Below are 18713 nucleotides of genomic sequence, written 5' to 3'. Positions count from 1 at the left end.
AGGATATCACGGTGTACCGTATGGTCGAACCCGCGCATCCTGGGCTCCTGCTGCTAGATCTGCGCGCGACCGCTTCCGGTAGGCGTTGCTGAACGCGCGCGACGCGTCCGCCCCGAGCAGCCACCCGTTCTGCAGAGGCAGCAGCTCACTGGTTTGTGTTCCTCTTCCTTCTCTACCGAGATCAGTTCTACAGCCGCTCATTCCACCAAGTCCACAGCGGCCTCGACCGACGAGTCACAGTACTCGCACTTCACCTGGGCGATTGCCCCGCGCAAGCAGCGGTCTCGAGTCGGTCCACATGTCTGTCTCCCACGACTACGGTGTCCTCATCGAGGACGAGGGGATCGCCCTCTGTGGGCTCCTCATTATCGACCCTATAGGGTACCCTCAGGTACGTCCTTGATGGAGCGGCATACGTCCGGGAATCACGACTGATTGTGCGTTTGGTGGAGCTGGAAAAGTAAATTACGATCAACGACCTCCCCGTGGGCTGCTCTGTCGAGGGGACGATCCGGCTCGTGAAGGTATTCCAGTTCTCCCGGGACCCGGGTGCGTCTCTTTTCCTCCGCGCTCCCTGTGGCCGTTCCCGCTGACTTCTCCCGCCTCCCTCCCCCTTCCCCGACGCAACCATCCACCTCTCCACGCCCAACCAATTCACCCTTTCGCGCCCATGGCGCCCCCCATGCCCGATCTGTCTATCTTGCCGCGCTCAACCGACCTTTCCGCGCTCTCCACATTGATTTCTCTATCAGGTAAGCAATCCCCAGATACGAGTTTTCTACATTACTGACCACTCCGATAGTACTCACAATAGGGAACACTCCGTCAATTCGGGGAGACGTGCTGGACGAGAGGCTTCAAGCTTGACCACATCGCCGACCATGTAAGTTCTTTGTTCTGCTCATGTTTCCGTTGCGTAGAATACCGGCTGTTTCGTATTTACCCCGAATGGATTATTGTGCGATTGGAATTATACGTGCGCCCCAGTGTGCGACGGAAGGCGATAGTGTTCCGCAGTTATCTGTCATCTCCTCCGCTAAATCTGACACTTTATCGTGAGGTGCTATCATTTCATGCGCCGCAGATGACCGATATATGGTCGCACGCGCACCCAGAAATGATAGCACTGTCCGCGAGGTACGATCATCATTTGATAGTGGAAGAAGCAGACGATAATACACTATGAGTTACTGCAGTACTTGGATGCTCAGCTACCGTCTATTGTCTTCGCTATCACTAACTATGGTACGCTACGAATGCCCTCGTCCACTATCAGACGCTACCGTTTCCGCGCCCATTTTGCTGATGTGCAGATCCCCGACGTGGAAGCCCAACCGTCCGAGGCGCGCACCCGCCGCGCTCCGGCCGCGCAGCGTGGCCTGCAGCTGCCCGAACACGCGTCGCGAAAGCTGGTCCCACGCCTTCGCGTCTTCGCGCACGACCTGCCAGCGGACGCCGAGCTCCTCCAGGTGCGGGCATGGGAGCGGGTCCGCCCGGGTGGGCTCCGGGGCGCTGAGAGCCTGGAGGAGGTCGAATGGCGACGTGCGCGCGGTCACCAGGCGTGTAACGGCGGGAAAGGCCGCGACGAGGCCGCGGAGCGAATTTTCGGGGAAGATGTGGGCGTGCGTCGGGAGATCGGGCACGAGCAGCTCGAGGTCCGTGATCGAGCCGGACACGCCGACGAACGCGGATGCGAGGGCGTCGGCGCCGGCGGTGATGAGGTCGAAGTCGAGGCGGAGGACGCCAGCTGGAGACCAGCCCTTCACCACGCAGCCACTGGAACCAGCTGAGAAGACGACAGAAAGGCGCGCGACGTTGCGGGTGAAGGGAATGAGGAGCGAGGAGACGGAGGGGTACGGGGCGGGGAGGAAGTCTCGGAGGCTGGTCGCCTTCATCTGGACGAGCACACCCAGGGGGGCTCGAGGCGTTGGATGAGGCTATCGCCAGAAAAAGACTGGGTGACGTTGAAAGAGAGGGTCTGGAGGTTAGGTAGCGGTGTGGAGGAGACTTCTCCGGACAGCTGCGAGAGATTCATGCGAATATCAAGAAAAGCGAGGTTGGTGAGGGTGGGAACACTGCGGAGGAGCGACATGAGTGATTGCTGGATGTGCGTCCCGGGAGGGCCGAATGTACACCAGAGGCAAAGGCATCCTTCGATCTGCAGCGTGCAGAGAACGGGTAGCTTCGTGATCCTGAAGACATGGAGGAAGTAGGGTGATATAGCGAGAGTTTGGAGCCGCGGAAAGGCTGTACCAGAAGAATGTCGACGTGAGAGTCGAGACACCGACGGTTCCGGGTCTCGAAAGTTGGATGCGTGATGGCAGGAGAGCGAAGTGAGCTGAAGGAAATCAGACTCAGATAACCGCTGAAAGGTGGGAAACATATTGGTGGAAACGCTGAGCCACAGAGAAGAGATTCGATGTGCATGAGGAGCAAGGATTTCGCGTGTGCTCATAGCGACCTGGTATATACTGAGGCCAATATGCCGGGGGGAAGATAAGCGCAAGAACGTTTCGTCACGCTCGCGGACGCGAGTGCTACGAGGCTCGGTGTCGTCCGTGTGCTCCATCGCGATTCGGCACATGTTCGCCCAGTATTCGGAAGTGCTGAGCAAGAGGACGCGCCATGCGCGGCACACGTGAAGGAGCCGGATGCCGCTGTAGGTCTTGTGGTCCAAATGGCCGAACACCTCCATGAGAACCTCGGGAGGGAGAGACCGGTTGATAAGTGCGGCGGCGTTGTAAGCAGAGAGGAGCGCGCAGCTGTAAGAGGCGTTCTGCTTCGCCCTGTCGAGCACCCAAGCTTGCCAGTGGCGGGTGGGGTACATACTTCGAATTCGCAAAGCAGCCTGGTGATCTGGAGTGAGTCGGATATACGGGTCAGACATGGATGTCGACTGTTGGCACGTGCACGAGAGGTTCTGTCTGAAGGCCTAGGGTTATAGCTGTTTTAGAGCGAGGTGTGCATGGTGCTTGCTGAAACCGAGGGCACCCGGCAGACGCACGACTCCTGGACCCAGCCAGTCCCGTTCGCGGCGCAAGTTTGCGGGAAGCGCCCGAGGGCCACCGCCGAGGGCAAGGAGCGCGTCCGACCACGGCAACAGTCCCATCTTGCCCCCTCCGGCCTTGCTTTGTCCCCCCTCTGGCAGGCCGACCATGCTCTACGACCCGGACACCGCTAACCATCTCAAGCCCTGGCTCATCAGGACACTCGAGCCCATGTCCGTCTGCCTCTTCTCCCTACAATCCACCCCATTGCTGATAAATTCGACAGATGCGACGCTGAACCCGGCGCGCTCGCTGACTACATCCTCGCCCTCCTCAAGCACAACGCGCCGGAGCCGGAGCTCAGGAAGGAGCTTGAGACACAGCTGGAGGAGTTCCTGGAAAATGGTGCGTCGCGTGCAACCTCGGCTCTTTCTGCGACTCACCCGCAATCCACTTCGCAGCGGTCCCCGCCTTCGTCGATACATTGTTCACCGCCCTCCGGTCGAAGTCATACCTCCCCTACTCTGCCGTTCCTTCTTCATCCGACCGACCCGCCCCCAGCACCTCCGCCGATGGCGGCATCCCAATTCCTCTCGACGGTCTCTTTGGACCCTCATCACAGCCATCCGACCGGGGCCGGAAACGCGGTATCGACGGCACCGACTACGACTCGCACGGACCTTCGAAGGGCGCACGACTGAACCATGACGGCCAATCGTCAAGATACGGTCGTGGCGATGGTCGCTCGGCGTGGTCCGGACGTGGCGAGCGCGGGGGGAGGATGAATGTCAGCGGCCGTGCTGACTTCATGGACGGCGGCATGGCGGGGATGGAGATGAACACGGGTATGAACGGGATGGGCATGAACGGGCGCAATGGCCAGAGCTACAGACCCCCAGACCAGCGGCGGGGCATCTGCAGGGACTATCACAGTGAGTCAAATTGCAGGCTCATGCCCCGGCCCCAATCCCTCATCATTTGGCGTAGACAGTGGCTATTGCGCGCGGGGCGCGTTCTGCAAGTACAGTCATGGGGACGATGCCGTCATCCCTGGTCAACTCTTCCCCCTGGGCGGCGGTATGCCGTTCATGGGCATGATGGGCCCAGGAGGGATGCCGTTCCCCATGGGCAACGCCGCCGGTGCTACTTATGACCCTCACGAAAGGATGGACATGCGGCCGATGAATGGGATGGGGGCAGGACGCGGACAAAATCCTCGACCAGCAGTGCTACCCCGTACGGAACAGAGCGATGCGCCAATGGGACGCAACCCCGGTGAGCTGCCTGTCATCCAGGACCTGACGCCGCAAGTACCTATTCAAGACGTCCAACCGCACATCAATGGCGACGGTCCTGGGCGACCTATGGAGCAACTTCAGTCAAATGGCGCCGTTCCTTCCCCTCAGATCCCTGCAACGGACGGGAACACGTCCAATCGCCCGTTACCGGCGAATGGTCGTGGCGGCATGGCGGGGCGTGGACGCGGACGTGGAAGCTTTGGCGGCGATGCACAGAGCTTCCGTCCCGAGCGTCGGAATGACAAGACGCTCGTGGTGGAGAAGATCCCCGAGGACAAGCTGTCACTGGGTGCAGTCAACGACTGGTTCAGCAAGTTCGGCACGGTCACGAACGTCGCTGTCGACGCCCCCAGCTCAAAAGCTCTAGTCAGCTTCAACACCCACGAAGAGGCCTACAAGGCGTGGAAGTCGGAGGAGGCGGTCTTCGGTAACCGATTTGTCAAGGTCTTTTGGCATCGACCTATGGAGGGTCACGGACAAGCTGGCCAGCGGATGCTTGCCGCCTCTGCACCCATCGTCGCGCAACGAACGGGTCCTACAGCCGAAAGCGCTTCTGTTCCTCAGCCACCAGCACCTGCGCCATCGGTCGCGCGCTCCACATCAAATATGTCTTCTGCTGCGGCAGCACTGGCCGCAAAGCAAAAGCTCATCGAGCAACAAATCGAGGAGCAGAAGACACTCATGGCGAAGCTCTCCTCGGCCACCGCAGAAGAGAAGAAGCCCATCATGGCACGCTTGCGGGAGTTGAACAAGGAGATGAAGCCCTCTGCGACGTCTGCACAATCTCCGCCGCCACCAGCATCTTCGTCCACCCCACGGAAAGCCTCGACGCCACATGTCGACGAACGCCAACGAGCAGAGCTCGAGCGGCTAGACAAAGAGCTCGAGACACATCACAGCGAGAATGGGACACCAGGCGCGGAAGGCGAGGAGGAGAGCACGGAGGAGCTCAAGGCGAAGCTTGAGAAGCTCAAAGCGGAGGTACGTCACGACGAGCTTTTCCCGTCTCTTGCGCGTGCCAACACAATCCCCGTTGTATCATCACAGGCCGCCAGTCTCGGCATCCCTGTGTCGGAGCCAGCAGCGGCACCGTACGGTGGTACATCGTACCGGCCGTACCGCGGTCGTGGACGAGGCGCGCGCGGCAGCTACTATCGCGGAGCGATCCGTGGCGGTCCGCCACGGACGAGCATGAAGCTCGACAACCGCCCGAAGAAGCTTCTCGTCAAGGGCGCCCCGGTCGAGTCTCTTCAGGCGGTGCGGGACTGGTACGAGGTAAGCGTCCGTCTGGCACTTCGGAGTACGACGTTTTCCGACGGTGCATAATTTTCTGTCTAGACGACCGGTCAAGTCGACGCCGTGGACGCCCTCGACGGCGGCAATATCCTCGTCTCGTTCCGCACGCGGGCTGCCGCCGAGCAAGGGTTCGCAAAGGGCTCCCAGATCGCTACTGTCGGTGGCGTACAGCTCTCGTGGCACGCCGGCCCCTCTGGCCCCTCCAAGACATCGACGGTCCCGGTCTCTGCATCCGCCGCGACGCTCGCCGACGCTGACAGCCGGGTGTACGGCCGCGAGGCTGCTGAGGGCGTACCCGAGGACGTCAATGAGGACTCGGCGATGCACGCCCCCGATGACATTGAAGTGGGCGGCTGGGGTGTCGACGACGACGGGTTCGGGATGATGTGAACCTGCGCTCGAACGCCTAAAACTTCCCATTCCCCGCCCGCTGAACCGCGCGCGACCTCATGTCTGTTGTCTCTTCTGTCTCGAGCATTCGTGTTTGTATTCGTAGCCTAGTCATACCCGTGCGCGCCATCAATTAATGGACAAATCGGTGGCCCCGCCTTGCGCGAGGGCCGCGGCCACGAGTTAATCCGTCGGAACCCGCATTGCCCGCAAGCAGAGAACACAAGTCTTCACCGCTATCACACTTCAGATATACGCTTGCAGCGAGAACTCGTAGATAATAATTGCTTACTCTAAGGCCGTCTGAAGCTGCCAACTATGGCCTTGTGTCAAGAATATTAAGCACCAGGTGACCATATATATTGCCGTACTGGGGTGCACTTCAACGATATCATCCTATTCAACACGCCGAGAGTTCGGATCCGCTTCTGAGGCCGTTCACGTTCACGCGAAAATGAATTGTGTATCCGATGCTACACGCGCAGTGTGCGGCACTCGTGGATCCAAAGGGAAGTCAGCCCGCACCTACTACAATCCATTTAATGAGTGCTTCAAAGCATGGTCGGAGCTCGGAGTGATCCAAGTTGCCATGAAAAACGCTGCCAGGCACATCCGAGCGACGTGGTCCACCCTATCGATACTCAGAAATCTGGGGAATAAGCCCAGTTGAGGTGGCGAAAGGCTCAGCCGGTCCTACAGCTGCGTGCAGAAAGCTTGTCCAGGCGCTGAAAAACGCGACGCGCGTCGAAAATTAAATCGAAATTGGTCGGAAAATCGCCAGCGGTGATGAGCACGTTTCTTCTCCCTCTCTCCCTCGCTGGCTCGCCCCGATGGCCCTGAAAACTTGAAAATCGCGTCGCGCACGCACTCAGGTACGAGCGGACGCTTTTCCGCGTTCTCAACGACTGAGTTGACGCATCGCGCGGCAGGTTGGGGTGGGGCGGTCATGGTCGACGATCTCGCCTCTGTTAATCACCTCGAAGTGCGTCAAGCCCTGCCGGGATGTGTGTAGGGCGTGGAAGAGGCCTTTACAGGTGAGAATCAACTGGTTTCAACCCCTTCTGCATTGCTCTGGAGACGTCATTTACCCCCGGCGACTGTCACTTTCTTCCGAATCCCCGATGAGTCCGAGCGTGAGCGCACTGTGAATGTATTACTATATCTACCATTCCTTGGGTCCCAGACCTTGGATATGCATGTGTTGTGTGAGCCTTTTGATTCAAAAGTCGCACCCTTGCTCGGAGGGCTGGAGAAGTGTTCGATTGATGGGGTGAAAGGAAGGTATGCATACGTCTACAAGTTACAACCATCATACAGTTCCTTGTGCCTATACGTAGTTCTAATGCGAACGATGCAACTCGCGCATAAGAGATAGACGAGCAGCTCACCGAGACCGGCATCCTCTCATTGCGTGAACTGAGTACTCGCCCGCTGCTGCACCTCCACGGCACCAGCAGTGTTCATCCTCCAAGGTTTTGACAGATGCAGAGACTGGATGGATCACAGAGAGGTGAATCCGTGTCTTGCTCATGTAGCGTGGCCATTTGAAGCACGTCGAGGTGATTAACGGAGGCGAGATCGTCGACCATGACCGCCCCACCCCAACCTGCCGCGCAATGCGTCAACTCAGTCGTTGAGAACGCGGAAAAGCGTCCGCTCGTACCTGAGTGCGCGCGCGACGCGATTTTCAAGTTTTCAGGGCCATCGGGGGAGCCAGCGAGGGAGAGAGGAAAGAAACGTGCTCATCACCGCTGGCGATTTTCCGACCAATTTCGATTTAATTTTCGACGCGCGTCGCGTTTTTCAGCGCCTGGACAAGCTTTCTGCACGCAGCTGTATATATACCCACTCCGAGCCTTAGAGCCTCGGTCACCGAGTCACGCAGACGCACCAGTGATGGTGGGAAATAATTGGATTATCATCGATATCCAGACGGTATAAACCACATGTTAAACCCCGAGAAGTCGACGCACATATGCGAATGCGCACCAAGCGGTATCGGTCTGGAGGAGCCATTCCAGGATTGGTGTCCACCAAGGAAGGGGCGGTGTCCGGTGTCTCCTCCAGGTCGCCTGATCCTGCGGAGATAGCCTCGACCAGTACGCATCACTAGTCACCGACCAGTTTAGCTCCGTCGAGCATTTTGCGTCCAATGTTTCTGCTGAAAGATGGGAGGTGGTATCCCTGACAAAGCAGAGAGCCTCCTCTGCAGTGAATCTCTCGTGGAGTACGTGTGTCGTCATCCGGTCGAACAAAGGTGCAAGAGAGGGCACATGAGCCGCCATAGGCTACACAGAATTTGGTGTTAGTACAAGCGCGATACGCAATGAGAATGACCATACCGCCCAATAACGTCGGAATATGTTTCCCATTGACCCAACGTCATAGGCGAACGGGTTGCAGAACGGGGCTCCCCATATCATGTCATCGGGAGGAAATACTCTGTTGCCGATGAACTCCGACGCTGGTCCACGGCACGTCCTCACGATTCATTGATAGGAAGCTGCATCGATGCGTCGAAGTCGATTAGGGCGAATGTATGCTCAATGTCGCCTTGATTCCGACGCTCGCGCACGTCAGTTTCGAGTGCTTCCGCGTCGTTGTCGAGCCTGAAGTAATCAGCGAGGATGTTGACAGTTATAATGTCCTACACATAACCGTTAACTTTTTCGAACTGACTAGAAGTAGCATGCAAGGACTTACGAGATGAGCGATGCGACGAGCGTGCAGGAATACAAGACTCTGAGCAGCATGTGAGCTCACTTGATGTCAACGTTTGCAAAACACTCACTCTGAGCATGCAATCGATGAACCGCAAGCATTCACGAGGGCTGTCTATGTCATCAATCCAATCTATTTTCCCCCATCTGTAAGGTGTCAGGCAAGGTTGTGCGAAACTTCCATGGGTGTCGTACCTCGGCATGCTCACAATCGAATAGTCGTAGGGGGTGTCCAGTACGGCCAACGGAGGAACGATGCACGGAAATGTCGACGGGTCAGTGTGCTCCACAGCTCCCAGAAGAGATTTACATATGACGTTCTCTTGATCATTTCGGCCAATCGCTTTCAGGATGACATCCCTGCCTGATGAATCTCGAGCAGGAGCAATGCGCCCCTACAATTTGTGTAAGAATGGATGTTGTAGAGGAGCGATGGGGACATACAACTGTTCGAAAGGAGATCTGCTGCCCTGCTGTTCTCGCGACTTTGGCCCAGGGAAGTTTCCCTTGGAGGGGCGATGCATTAGTGGGGGAAAGCCAATATCTGCCCGGAAATTCGTGCAGAACAGGTGGATCTTCAACGTCATACAACTGAAAACCTCTGCCGAGGAGCCAAGCACGGTTGCCCGCCCAAAAGGCCGACCCATCATGCCATTGAACAGGCTATCACATTGCGTTAGAAGATCATGAGAAAACGGTCAGATTGTTCGCATACCATCGGTGCACAGACGTCGTCTTCAGAGTCAGTGACGTTCCGGTGAGTGTTTTTATCGCGGTCGGCCATTATGTACTGTGGCGAAAGGGCAGCGACGGCCTTATGGTGAGAGATCGGACCACGGCAGTTGCAGCAATTGACCAGACAGCCTGCGTTGTTGTCATGAATTCGCTGAAGCGCCAACATGTCACTTGTTCGCATCGCGGCTTGTCACACTGTGACTGTCGATTCCGAGCAAGCAGGCGCTAAATATGGAAAACAAACGGCCGGTCCCTGTCCAGACTGTACCTCGATATTCCAGTGGCCGCCGCGGTGGCGGGTCGGCTGGGCGTTTTGCATGTACTTGGATGAGATTAGAAATATGTAGATCGACAGGCCCGTATGCAGCACGTCTAGAACCGACGACGGGCTCCCGAGACATGGCAAAATAGGTGTCCAGCAACCCTCAAGAATATCCGCCCCTCTACCCAACCCTGCTCTTCCTGCTGCTGTTCTTCCGCAACTTCCCGCTCGCCGGCCGCTGTTTACCCGGCACAGGGGGGCCTACGTCGCCCGAGCGCCCCGACGACACGCTCGCCGTCGATAGCGGCGTCGCGGTTTCCGTGCGGCCTCGTCGCTCCGGCACTTGCGGTTGTGGCGGGTGGAACACCTGCGACTGCCGCTCTGGCGGAAAACTGGGCTGCATCCAAGGCTGCGGCTTCGGTGGGGGCTGCGGGCCTTGTGGCAGGAAGTATCCGTCCACATGCGCGCCGGGGACCTGCTCACGTCCGTACATGGACGGGATGCGCGGTACGGGCGGCATGGGCGAGCGAGGCATGAAGACGGTCTCGACTTCGTGCGCGGGTGGGTACGGCATCGACACGCGCGGCCCACCCGCAGTAAGCTCTCGTGAGGGTGAGCGAGAGTGACGGCGTGATCGCGGAGCGGGTGAGGGTGATCGCGAGCGCGCGGAGGGCGCCGGTCGTGCCGTGTATCCCGGACGACCGAGCGAGGGCGCACGCGAGTGGGAGGCGGGAGAGGCGGATGGCTGCGAGCCGAGGATCTGGCTGGGAGGTTGGGAAGCCGTGCGGCGGTGAGCCACGGCCACCTCGGTTTCTCGCACGGAGGAATGTGAGGACACTCTTGACAGTTGGCTACGAGTCCGGGTCGAGGACGTCGGGGGCCGCGGCGCCGCTGAATGAGGGACAAAGGAAGGGGGTGAACACGAAATGTCAGCTACAGACGTCATGGATTACGGGAGGGAGGCAGGACAACAAAAGGCCCAGAAGGACCGGATAGAGGGCAGAATGCTCACCAGTATAGCTGTGTCGAGGGGCGCCGGTGCCCTGGTTTGTTCGTAGGGTCCCGACTCGCACCGTGGACGGCGGCCGAGTTCCCGCGAGCAGCCACTGATCCGCTACGCTCTTCCTGTCAGAGCCAGCGCTGTGTGTGACACTGTTGCTGAACACGCTCTGCCGATCGCTCATGCTCATGGCGTCGGCCAGGGGATGTTGACCGTGCGGGTACAGTTCGGGCGCAAGAGGAGCGGGGAGGACGATGTTGATGTTGCTATGGATTGAATGTGGGGCTCCGTGGAGGACATTCGGAGCGGAAGTTGAACCGTGGAGGGAGTGCACAGACGAGGAGGCAATGGACATCTGTCGGACGCGCGAACGTGACGTGCGTGGGGGCCGAGGACGCGCGGGTAGAATGCTGGAGAAGTCGTTCGAGGATTCGACCGAGTGGGTCATCTCGGAGGGCGAGGCTACCATAGGCACGTCTGACCCAGATTCGGGGAGGACATCCTGTTCCAAGCTGGCCGTACTCGACATGCTGTTGTGTAGATTGAGGCCCGAAGGCAAATAGGAAGGGGTGGGAGGTGAAAGAGGATGTGGCGAGCCTTCACGGGAGGCATCATCGAGGGCCCAGCTGCTTTCCCTGGTTTGACCGTGGCTAGAGAATTCGGGCGCACCGCGGATGAGAGAAGCGCTACTTCCGCTCGAGAAGCCAGCCCGGGAGTAGATGCGAGGGTGAAGGAGGTCAGGATCGACCCAAGTGGTGGGACGGTCGTTCTTGCGGTCTGCATAAGCGGCAACCTGTTGTTCTCGGTGGCGCGCGAGATCTTGTACTGGCGGAAGGGGTACCTTTCTGCTTGCGGAGGAGCGGCAACAGCGAGCGAGAAGGCGCCAGGCGAAGAGGGCGAAGACGAGGATAAGGACCGCACCCACCACAACGGCTATGATGATGATCGTGGAAGTTGAGGGGCCCCCCGAACCACCATCTCGCTTGAGGAGGATGTAGACATTTGGCATAGTCCTGAACGCGTGTGCTGTAAGCGGGGGACTTGACGGGTGAAAAGGAATGTGGAAAAGAGCGTCGAGGGACGAAGCAGGTGACCGGCGGGATATTAATGCATAAACAAAGGGCGACCGGGCAACCGCGAAGAGCTCGGCGCGACCTGGCGGGGGGTCGAGCGGGGGGTCGAGCGAGCTCCGCCGTAGCCGCAGGGCTGGCGGGCAGTGGGGATGAAGGCAAGAGATGGAAGCGGGCGCTGGGTGCACAGGCTGAGCTGGGCGGAGAGAAGAGTTCAGAGGCGCCGGTCTGTTGCCAAGTCCGTCCAGATCCCTCGGCTCGAGATCAGGCCCCGATCCAGGCGGCCCGCCCCGTCCACACCTCGTCCGACGCCCGACATCCCTCCTCGAGCCTCGCTCGCGCGCGACGGCCATGTCCGCCGTCCAGCCTCCATCGCGCCGCGTCGGTCCCCGCTCCATCCAGTCCTTCTCCTCCTCCACTGCCGACAAGTCCACCGCTCCCAACAGGCCTCCCACAGCCAAGCCTGTCACCCTCGCCAAACGCATCCTCTTCCCCACTCTTCCTGCCGATGCCGACTTGCCTGCTCTCCTGCTCTCTCCCGAGGCCGAGCCTGAACTAAACGCAGAGCTTTATGGCTTTATCGCGCTTGCTCTACGAGCCTTCGTCAACACCTGGTGGTCCAAGATCACGCGTTACGACAAGGAATTCCTCCCAGAGATCGCCCGCATCCTCACCGTAGTGGTCCGTGCCTTTGAGGCCCGTTTGCTTGCCACCGACCTCTCGCCACTCGTCTTCCGCGACCTGCCGACGCTGCTATCCCAGCACTGGATCGACTACCGCAATGCTCAGGCCAAGCTACATACCTCCTATGCTTCGGGAGGCGCGGCTTCCATCGCCCAGCTCTTCCACCAGAGCCAGCCGCATATGGCCGTATCCGCTGAAGGCGTCATCGATCCCGTGTATGTCCGTCAGGCCGTCGACCACATCCTCAAGACATGCTTACCGCCAGAAGACTACGAGCCAGAGACGGAGCGATACATCGTTCGCGAGATCATCCTCAAGGTCCTGGTGGGGAGTGTGTTGCCAAGGGTCACCCAGCCGTGGTTCATCCACAAGATTATACTCGACCAGTTGGGGCCCGAGAAGGCTGCGGGCAAGGTACCAGAGGTGTGTGGTCTCCCCCTCTCGGCGATTCGGCGGCCGTCTGTCGCATTTGTCTTCACGAGCACACGAGGGGACTATATATACGTGCCATGTATAGGGATTGTCAAATGCTCAGTTGTCAGTTCGGCCCAACTGGCTGGAGACTTTATTTCCATCATCAGAGCTCTGTGAGCGCAGACCCAGACCCGTGCAGTATCGCCTTTCATGTCTGGGGGATGCATTTCTTTCACCTATGGAAAAGACACACCATGTGAATCGAATACAAATATGAAGCACTCTACCCCATCCCTACGGTGCTACCCCATGCCAACAACATATGCTGACATCTTCTTCTAGTCTCCCAAAGCGGATCCGACGACGCGACCTCCGTTGGCCCGTCAGTCATCCGCACATTTCTCATTCCAGTCTATCGCCATCGTCGTGCTTTCGGCCGTGCAGGCGGTATCAGGCGTATGCCTCGCCATTCTGCACGCATACAAGCAAGCGCGAGATACCATCAAGAAAGTGAACGAACGGAACGACCCGTATGTTGCGGACATCACGCCCGAGGCCACGATGCAGGAGCCAGAGCCTGCATGGAGTCCCTCAAGAGGCGAAACAGGCTTCTTTGCCACACCTTCCATCCCAGGAACCCTGAACCCCTCACCACGACCACCTCCCCCACAACCGACCCATCTACCATCGCCGACTTCGGAGTCAGGATCATTTTTGCAAGCACCCTCACGAACCTCCAGCACGTCCTCCCATTCCCCTACACCCCCATCTTCGTCTTCTCCCACCTGTGCACCCGCCCCCATCCTGAACTACACCCACCCACCTCTTACCTTCCTGCTCTTGATCCTCAACCCCCCACCTGCATCCGCGAACTCGCCTTCGCCCTACACCACCTACACTACTGCGCGAGCACTGACGCACCTGCTCAGTCTCTTTGCGTCCCTCGCCGCACCGTTCCTCGGCCGGCTACTTCCCTACATCCTCTACACCCACGTCCTCTCCCCTGGAAGGCTCTCAAACATCATCCGGAGCGCGAAGACAGCGATATTTCCTGACGGCTGGCCAGGACCACCTCCCATTGACCCCACGCCTGAGGAGCAGGCCGAGACGCGTGCTGCAGTGCGGCGACGGCTTGCGGACCGTATTCCTAGTGAGATTTAGAGCGTGTTGTTGCGACTCGATTCGAGCTAACCTCTGTCACGCAGGCGCCGTGGGCCCGTTACTTGGTCCAACTCCAGAAGCAAGGCTGGCGACGATCGACGCTGCATTGGCGCCGCTTGACGACGCCGCCTGCAACGCGCACATGGCGATGTTCATCGTCGACCTCGTGCTGTTGACGGTATTCCCCGAGATGGGAGTAAGTGAAGACGTCTAAGCTTGAAGGGACATTGGTATGTTTTTCCGGGGCCGGTTTGGCCGAGCTGTTGTGTCAACTTCCGGGGGATGCTACGAATTGTAACGAACATTAATGTTGACAGTACTACAATACCACGAATGACATACAGGTATGACGGACACCATACATGGAGCCTCGACTTCGCGTGCGCGAAATGCGGGGTGTCCCTCTCAGGCAAGCCGTCGCGAGAGGCGATCATTTGTAGCAATTTCTCAACACACTTGAAGGCGACCAAGTTCGTGTATTTAAAAGGTGACCTGAGGCCAGGCTCCTTTCCAGGCTCCGTCCTACACGCACGTTCAACCTGATATGATAGGCACGTCTCCGCGTAACATATGTCATCGACGGTTTCTGACATATTCATTTTCATTACCCTACATATCAGTCTCGCAGCCCCCTCCACTTCAAACACCAGCCAGTGGCCACATCCCTATCTCCCGGTTCAGTCCGTATACGGCCCGCGTCCTGCTCTCGGATTGGAGCGGGAATGCTAGGTCCGGCTGTGTAGGAGCCTGACCTGAGGCTCGAATGCCTAGATCCAGCAGGAGCCACAAAGAAGGAAAAGACACTCGGAGACGGTCGTCTTTGCCAGATACTCCGTAATTTTACCTTCAGGTGTGGTTGCGAAAAGCGAAGCCTGTGGCACGTCGACGTGCCTGCGTCCTGCCCTGCTGTGCCATCTCCCCCGCGTCACACATGTTGACGTTGGGAAACTTTAAGCTTTAAGAGCCACCTGTTCTTGCTACATCGCTATTATGTCGTTCAAGACCACCCGCATGCGCTGACTGTTGACAAACATATCGTAATCGTAGAAGTGGTACAAAACGTCGCCTTTTGCAACGGCCTTTATTGACAGGGAAAGCCACGGGCTGGGTTCTGCACCACCGGCATTTTCACCTCGCGAAAATGCACCCACAGTGGAACGCCGTACACTTCTGCCCCAGTTATGATACAATCGAAAGACTGCTTCCAGCGTACAACCGCAAAGACCCGTTCCTTTCCCCGGCCCACCCTCTATGCAATCCACTCACATCTTGAACGGCGTCCTTGGGTACTGGACCTTTTCAGCCGCGGCGTCATCGACAAACCAGTACACCTGCCCGGGGTGGACAGGACGGATCCGGCTCGACGGCAGACCAACTTCGGGCTCGTCGAGGATGGTGTGCAGGGTGTCCTGCTTGGCGGCGCCGGTAGCAACGAACGCGATTCGGGCGGCGTGGTTGAGGACGGGGAACGTCAGCGTGATGCGCTTCGTCGGCGGCTTCGGGCTGTCGTCGATGTACGCCACCCAGCGGTCGTCCTCGCTGAGGAGGGCGTGACCGGGAAAGAGGGACACGGTGTGACCGTCGGGGCCGGCACCGAGGAGGACGAGGTCGAAAATGGGGAAGCGCGCGGCGTCCCTCATCGCGAATTCCTGGATGAGCTCCTTCTCGTACACGTCCGCGAGCTCCTCGAGGTCGTCCTCGAGCGAGGGGTCGATGGTGTGGATCGTCGGCTGCGGGCCGCCGGGAGGGAGCTTGCCGAAGATCTCGCGCATGCAGAGCGCGTGGTTCGAGTCTTCGTGGTCGAGCGGGACGACGCGCTCGTCGGCGTAGAAGACGTGCCTGGGCGCACCAAGGTGAGCGTGAGCACGGGACCGTGAGCGGGGGATGCGGATGCGGCGATGGAAGATCTCGATCGCGCTCGGAATGCGAGAAATAAGAGGGACGCACCACTTGTCCCACTTGACGGCGGGATTATCGACAAGCTTGGCTAGCTGCTTGGGCAGCGAGCCGCCGGAGATGGCGACGGTGAAGCGTCCCTTCTTCTCGATGGATTCCTTCTGTGCTTTGAGGATGAAACGCGCGAGGCTCTCCATGAGCTCGGCGCTCGACGGGAAGGAGCAAAGCACGGGCGGGTTCGGTGCGGCGTGCGACATTGTGTGGGTTTTCACGGCTGCGTTCGCGGCGAGGGGGGTAACGGAGAGCAGAGGATGAGAGAGAGACGTGGGCGCAGGAGACAAGATAGGATGCACACCTCAGTCCGTCCGTCCATCCGGAGCCGCGGGTGCACTGAGCCCGCGCTGATGTCATTGGGCCCTCCCTCAGCGATTGCCGCCTCGTCTGGTCCCACCCAGTTTGCCCTCGTCCTCGCCCCCCGCTGCCCTGCCCGGCCGCGCGACGAGACCCGGGATGCCGCCGCTCTACTTCTCCTCCTTTGAGGTCTCCCGCCAGGCGTTCTACCGCGTCCGCCTCGCCGCCGCCATCGTCAACCTCAAGCCCATCGTCCCCGGCCGTGCGTCCGTCTCCCACCCGCTCGCGCTCTGCCGCCGTCTCTGCCTCCGAACGCTCACCAGTAGCCCTCCCACCCTCGCCCGCGCGGCCCGCCTGCAGACGTACTCGTTATCCCCACGCGTCCCGTCCCGCGCCTCGCCGATCTGGAGCATGACGAGCTCGCGTCGCTCATTGCATCGGTGCAGCACGTCGGGCGCGTCATCGAGCGCGTCTTCGCGCGGACGGACTCACCATCGCTTGCCAGGTGCGCGATCCAAGCGGTCTTAACTCCGGACGTGCCGACCTCCCACTCACACACCCCGCTTTCCCCCGTCCCGACCCTCCACGCTCACGGCCCATCATGCAAACCTCGCGTGACGGCAAAACAGGACGGGAAAGCGGCGGGGCAGACCGTCCCGCACGTGCACTTCCACCTCCTCCCGCGCAAGACGGAGGGGGACGCGTTCCCGAACAACGACGACGTATACCCGCGCTCGCCCATGCAGAAGGCGCACTTCCTGGTGCCCTCGCACTACGGCAAGAGCAGTCGGTGCCGCTGCGTGTGGACGCGGACGAGGATCGCAAGCCACGCTCGGCGGAAGACATGGAGACAGAAGCGCGCTGGCTCGCCACGTTCTTCGAGCCGTCCGGCGTAGATGTGTAGAGGGTGGGCCAAGGTAGCGGCAGTGGTTCGTCGGTGTAGGCATGGCGCTCCTGGCAGGCCGGGCATGCGCGGAGCTGGGCATAGAGCGCACAAATGAACATCCATATCTTCAGACCCCAGTACACATGGAAGTCGAGCATCCTGAGCCAACTGAACCAAGCTTCTAGTCCTTGACGAAGCAGCCAAACTCGACCTGGCAGCGTCTTGAGCTTAGCACTGCTTTGAAGCGCCACTCGTCGGTGTTGGCTGGGACATTGCGTTAGGAGTTCGCAGCGGGATTCGAAAACCGCGCAACATGGTTCGCGGACATCTTCAGGAGCCACGGGCCCATTGGTTAATGTGTCGAAACTCAAGAGTGCTCAGTGGACGTTCGGAAGTATGGACAACCTCCACCACGTGATCGCGGCGCATGACGCGCTCAGCCGTCGCGTCGCGGGGCTCGGCAAATCCGTGCTTCTGCCGCCCCCTCTCCTCTGCCCACAACCACTTCCTTGAACTCGCACCTCCAACGCATCTCCGCACCTCTTGCTCGTTGCACCTCTGTGGGCAAGCGTACAACTTATCACCGCTCATAAAGAAGTTGCACGATAAGCTCCAAGTGCGTTCCCATGTTTTCACTACGGGACGCGCCCTAATCAGGCGCGTCGCGTCCACAAGATGAATCCATACGCGCCCCCTCTACCTCCACCACAGCACCCACAAATGGCATCGTCCACTGTTCCCGACGCCGCCGTTTCGACCCATGGCCCGTCCCCTGCAAATCCCATGGCAGCACAAGGCCAGATGCAGGAGTATCCAAACGCCCCCCTTCTATTCCGCCACCTAGAAAACACCTTCTTCCAAACGCTTGACAGAAGCTACGCCCTGACCATGGCGCGCTTCGACCGCGTTGAGATTGTCCTCGGAGGCATCTCGAAGAACACGAACGAGCGGCTCGACCAGACCGCAGCCACCCTGCAGCAGACCAAAGACGCGGTCACCGAGCTGAACACGGCGCGCCGGGATGACAACCAGACGCTCCTCCAAGTGCACGGCAATCTCCTACAGGCGTCCAAGATCTTTTTGGGCAAGGCGGAGCGTCTCGAACAGGTCATGGGCAGCCTTCGGCGACCAACGCAGACGGTGAAGGAGCGCCGACGGTGCTGGAACGGCTCCAGCGGCTCGAACGCAGCATCGCGGAGCTGGTGGAAACCTTAGGAGACCCGGACGCTGCGAAGCCTGTCGTCCTCCACCATGAGGTCGGGATCAACACTTCCCCTGTCGCGCGTCCTATGGCAGACGCCGGAGTGGATGCGATTGATCTCGTCCCCCTCTGGAACACCTGGACGCTGTGGTGCAGTCGGAGCAGCCCTCCATGGTAGATGTCGGGGTGGAAGCGAGGGAAGTCGAATTGCCAAGCCCCGCATATATGCGGTACTCGACTGCGTCTCAGACGGTCTACGGTTCGTCCCCTGACCCGCGTGAGTGCATACGCATTCTATGGCATACTACACTTCGTAATATGGACTATGACTAGCTTCAAAAACGTATGCTACCACCTCAACG

At 59.3% G+C, this 18713-nt stretch overlaps 7 protein-coding genes across 7 annotated transcripts; 3 read left to right on the top strand and 4 right to left on the bottom strand.

The window, feature by feature from the left end:
- Window positions 1-1891: 1891 nt before the first annotated feature.
- Window positions 1892-2827, bottom strand: BXZ73DRAFT_51466 (uncharacterized protein; the record flags this gene model as incomplete). Its single annotated transcript, XM_048020634.1, has 1 exon — window positions 1892-2827. The coding sequence occupies one exon, from the start codon at window positions 2825-2827 to the stop codon at window positions 1892-1894; it is 936 nt and encodes a 311-aa protein (XP_047874895.1).
- Window positions 2828-3155: 328 nt separating this feature from the next.
- BXZ73DRAFT_51554 (uncharacterized protein) lies at window positions 3156-5971 on the top strand (the record flags this gene model as incomplete). The annotated part of the gene is made up of 6 exons (XM_048020652.1): window positions 3156-3220; window positions 3274-3401; window positions 3449-3919; window positions 3975-5266; window positions 5333-5560; window positions 5624-5971. 6 exons carry the CDS (start codon window positions 3156-3158, stop codon window positions 5969-5971), a joined length of 2532 nt encoding a protein of 843 aa, XP_047874894.1.
- Window positions 5972-8453: 2482 nt separating this feature from the next.
- BXZ73DRAFT_104190 (uncharacterized protein) lies at window positions 8454-8771 on the bottom strand (the record flags this gene model as incomplete). The annotated part of the gene is made up of 3 exons (XM_048015812.1): window positions 8454-8618; window positions 8675-8713; window positions 8763-8771. 3 exons carry the CDS (start codon window positions 8769-8771, stop codon window positions 8454-8456), a joined length of 213 nt encoding a protein of 70 aa, XP_047874893.1.
- Window positions 8772-10157: 1386 nt separating this feature from the next.
- BXZ73DRAFT_21439 (uncharacterized protein) lies at window positions 10158-11679 on the bottom strand (the record flags this gene model as incomplete). The annotated part of the gene is made up of 3 exons (XM_048017624.1): window positions 10158-10237; window positions 10391-10579; window positions 10701-11679. Coding segments are annotated over 3 exons (1248 nt in total), but the record flags the coding sequence as incomplete, so codon positions are not given.
- Window positions 11680-12109: 430 nt separating this feature from the next.
- Window positions 12110-14231, top strand: BXZ73DRAFT_51444 (PXA domain-containing protein; the record flags this gene model as incomplete). Its single annotated transcript, XM_048020630.1, has 4 exons — window positions 12110-12869; window positions 13209-13386; window positions 13453-14006; window positions 14062-14231. The coding sequence occupies 4 exons, from the start codon at window positions 12110-12112 to the stop codon at window positions 14229-14231; spliced, it is 1662 nt and encodes a 553-aa protein (XP_047874891.1).
- Window positions 14232-15279: 1048 nt separating this feature from the next.
- On the bottom strand, window positions 15280-16170 carry BXZ73DRAFT_51603 (6-phosphogluconolactonase; the record flags this gene model as incomplete). Its single annotated transcript, XM_048020664.1, has 2 exons — window positions 15280-15856; window positions 15965-16170. The coding sequence occupies 2 exons, from the start codon at window positions 16168-16170 to the stop codon at window positions 15280-15282; spliced, it is 783 nt and encodes a 260-aa protein (XP_047874890.1).
- A 253-nt stretch (window positions 16171-16423) lies between these two features.
- BXZ73DRAFT_91636 (diadenosine hydrolase) lies at window positions 16424-17168 on the top strand (the record flags this gene model as incomplete). The annotated part of the gene is made up of 4 exons (XM_048026051.1): window positions 16424-16526; window positions 16625-16734; window positions 16894-16986; window positions 17052-17168. 4 exons carry the CDS (start codon window positions 16424-16426, stop codon window positions 17166-17168), a joined length of 423 nt encoding a protein of 140 aa, XP_047874889.1.
- Window positions 17169-18713: the final 1545 nt, after the last annotated feature.

The sequence above is a fragment of the Epithele typhae genome, assembly GCF_022376455.1.
Source record: "Epithele typhae strain CBS 203.58 chromosome Unknown BXZ73scaffold_49, whole genome shotgun sequence".
Classification (NCBI taxonomy): Eukaryota; Fungi; Basidiomycota; class Agaricomycetes; order Polyporales; family Epitheliaceae; genus Epithele; species Epithele typhae.
The sequence above is the reverse complement of the archived record's forward strand: the minus strand, read 5'-3'. Positions and strand labels throughout refer to the sequence as shown.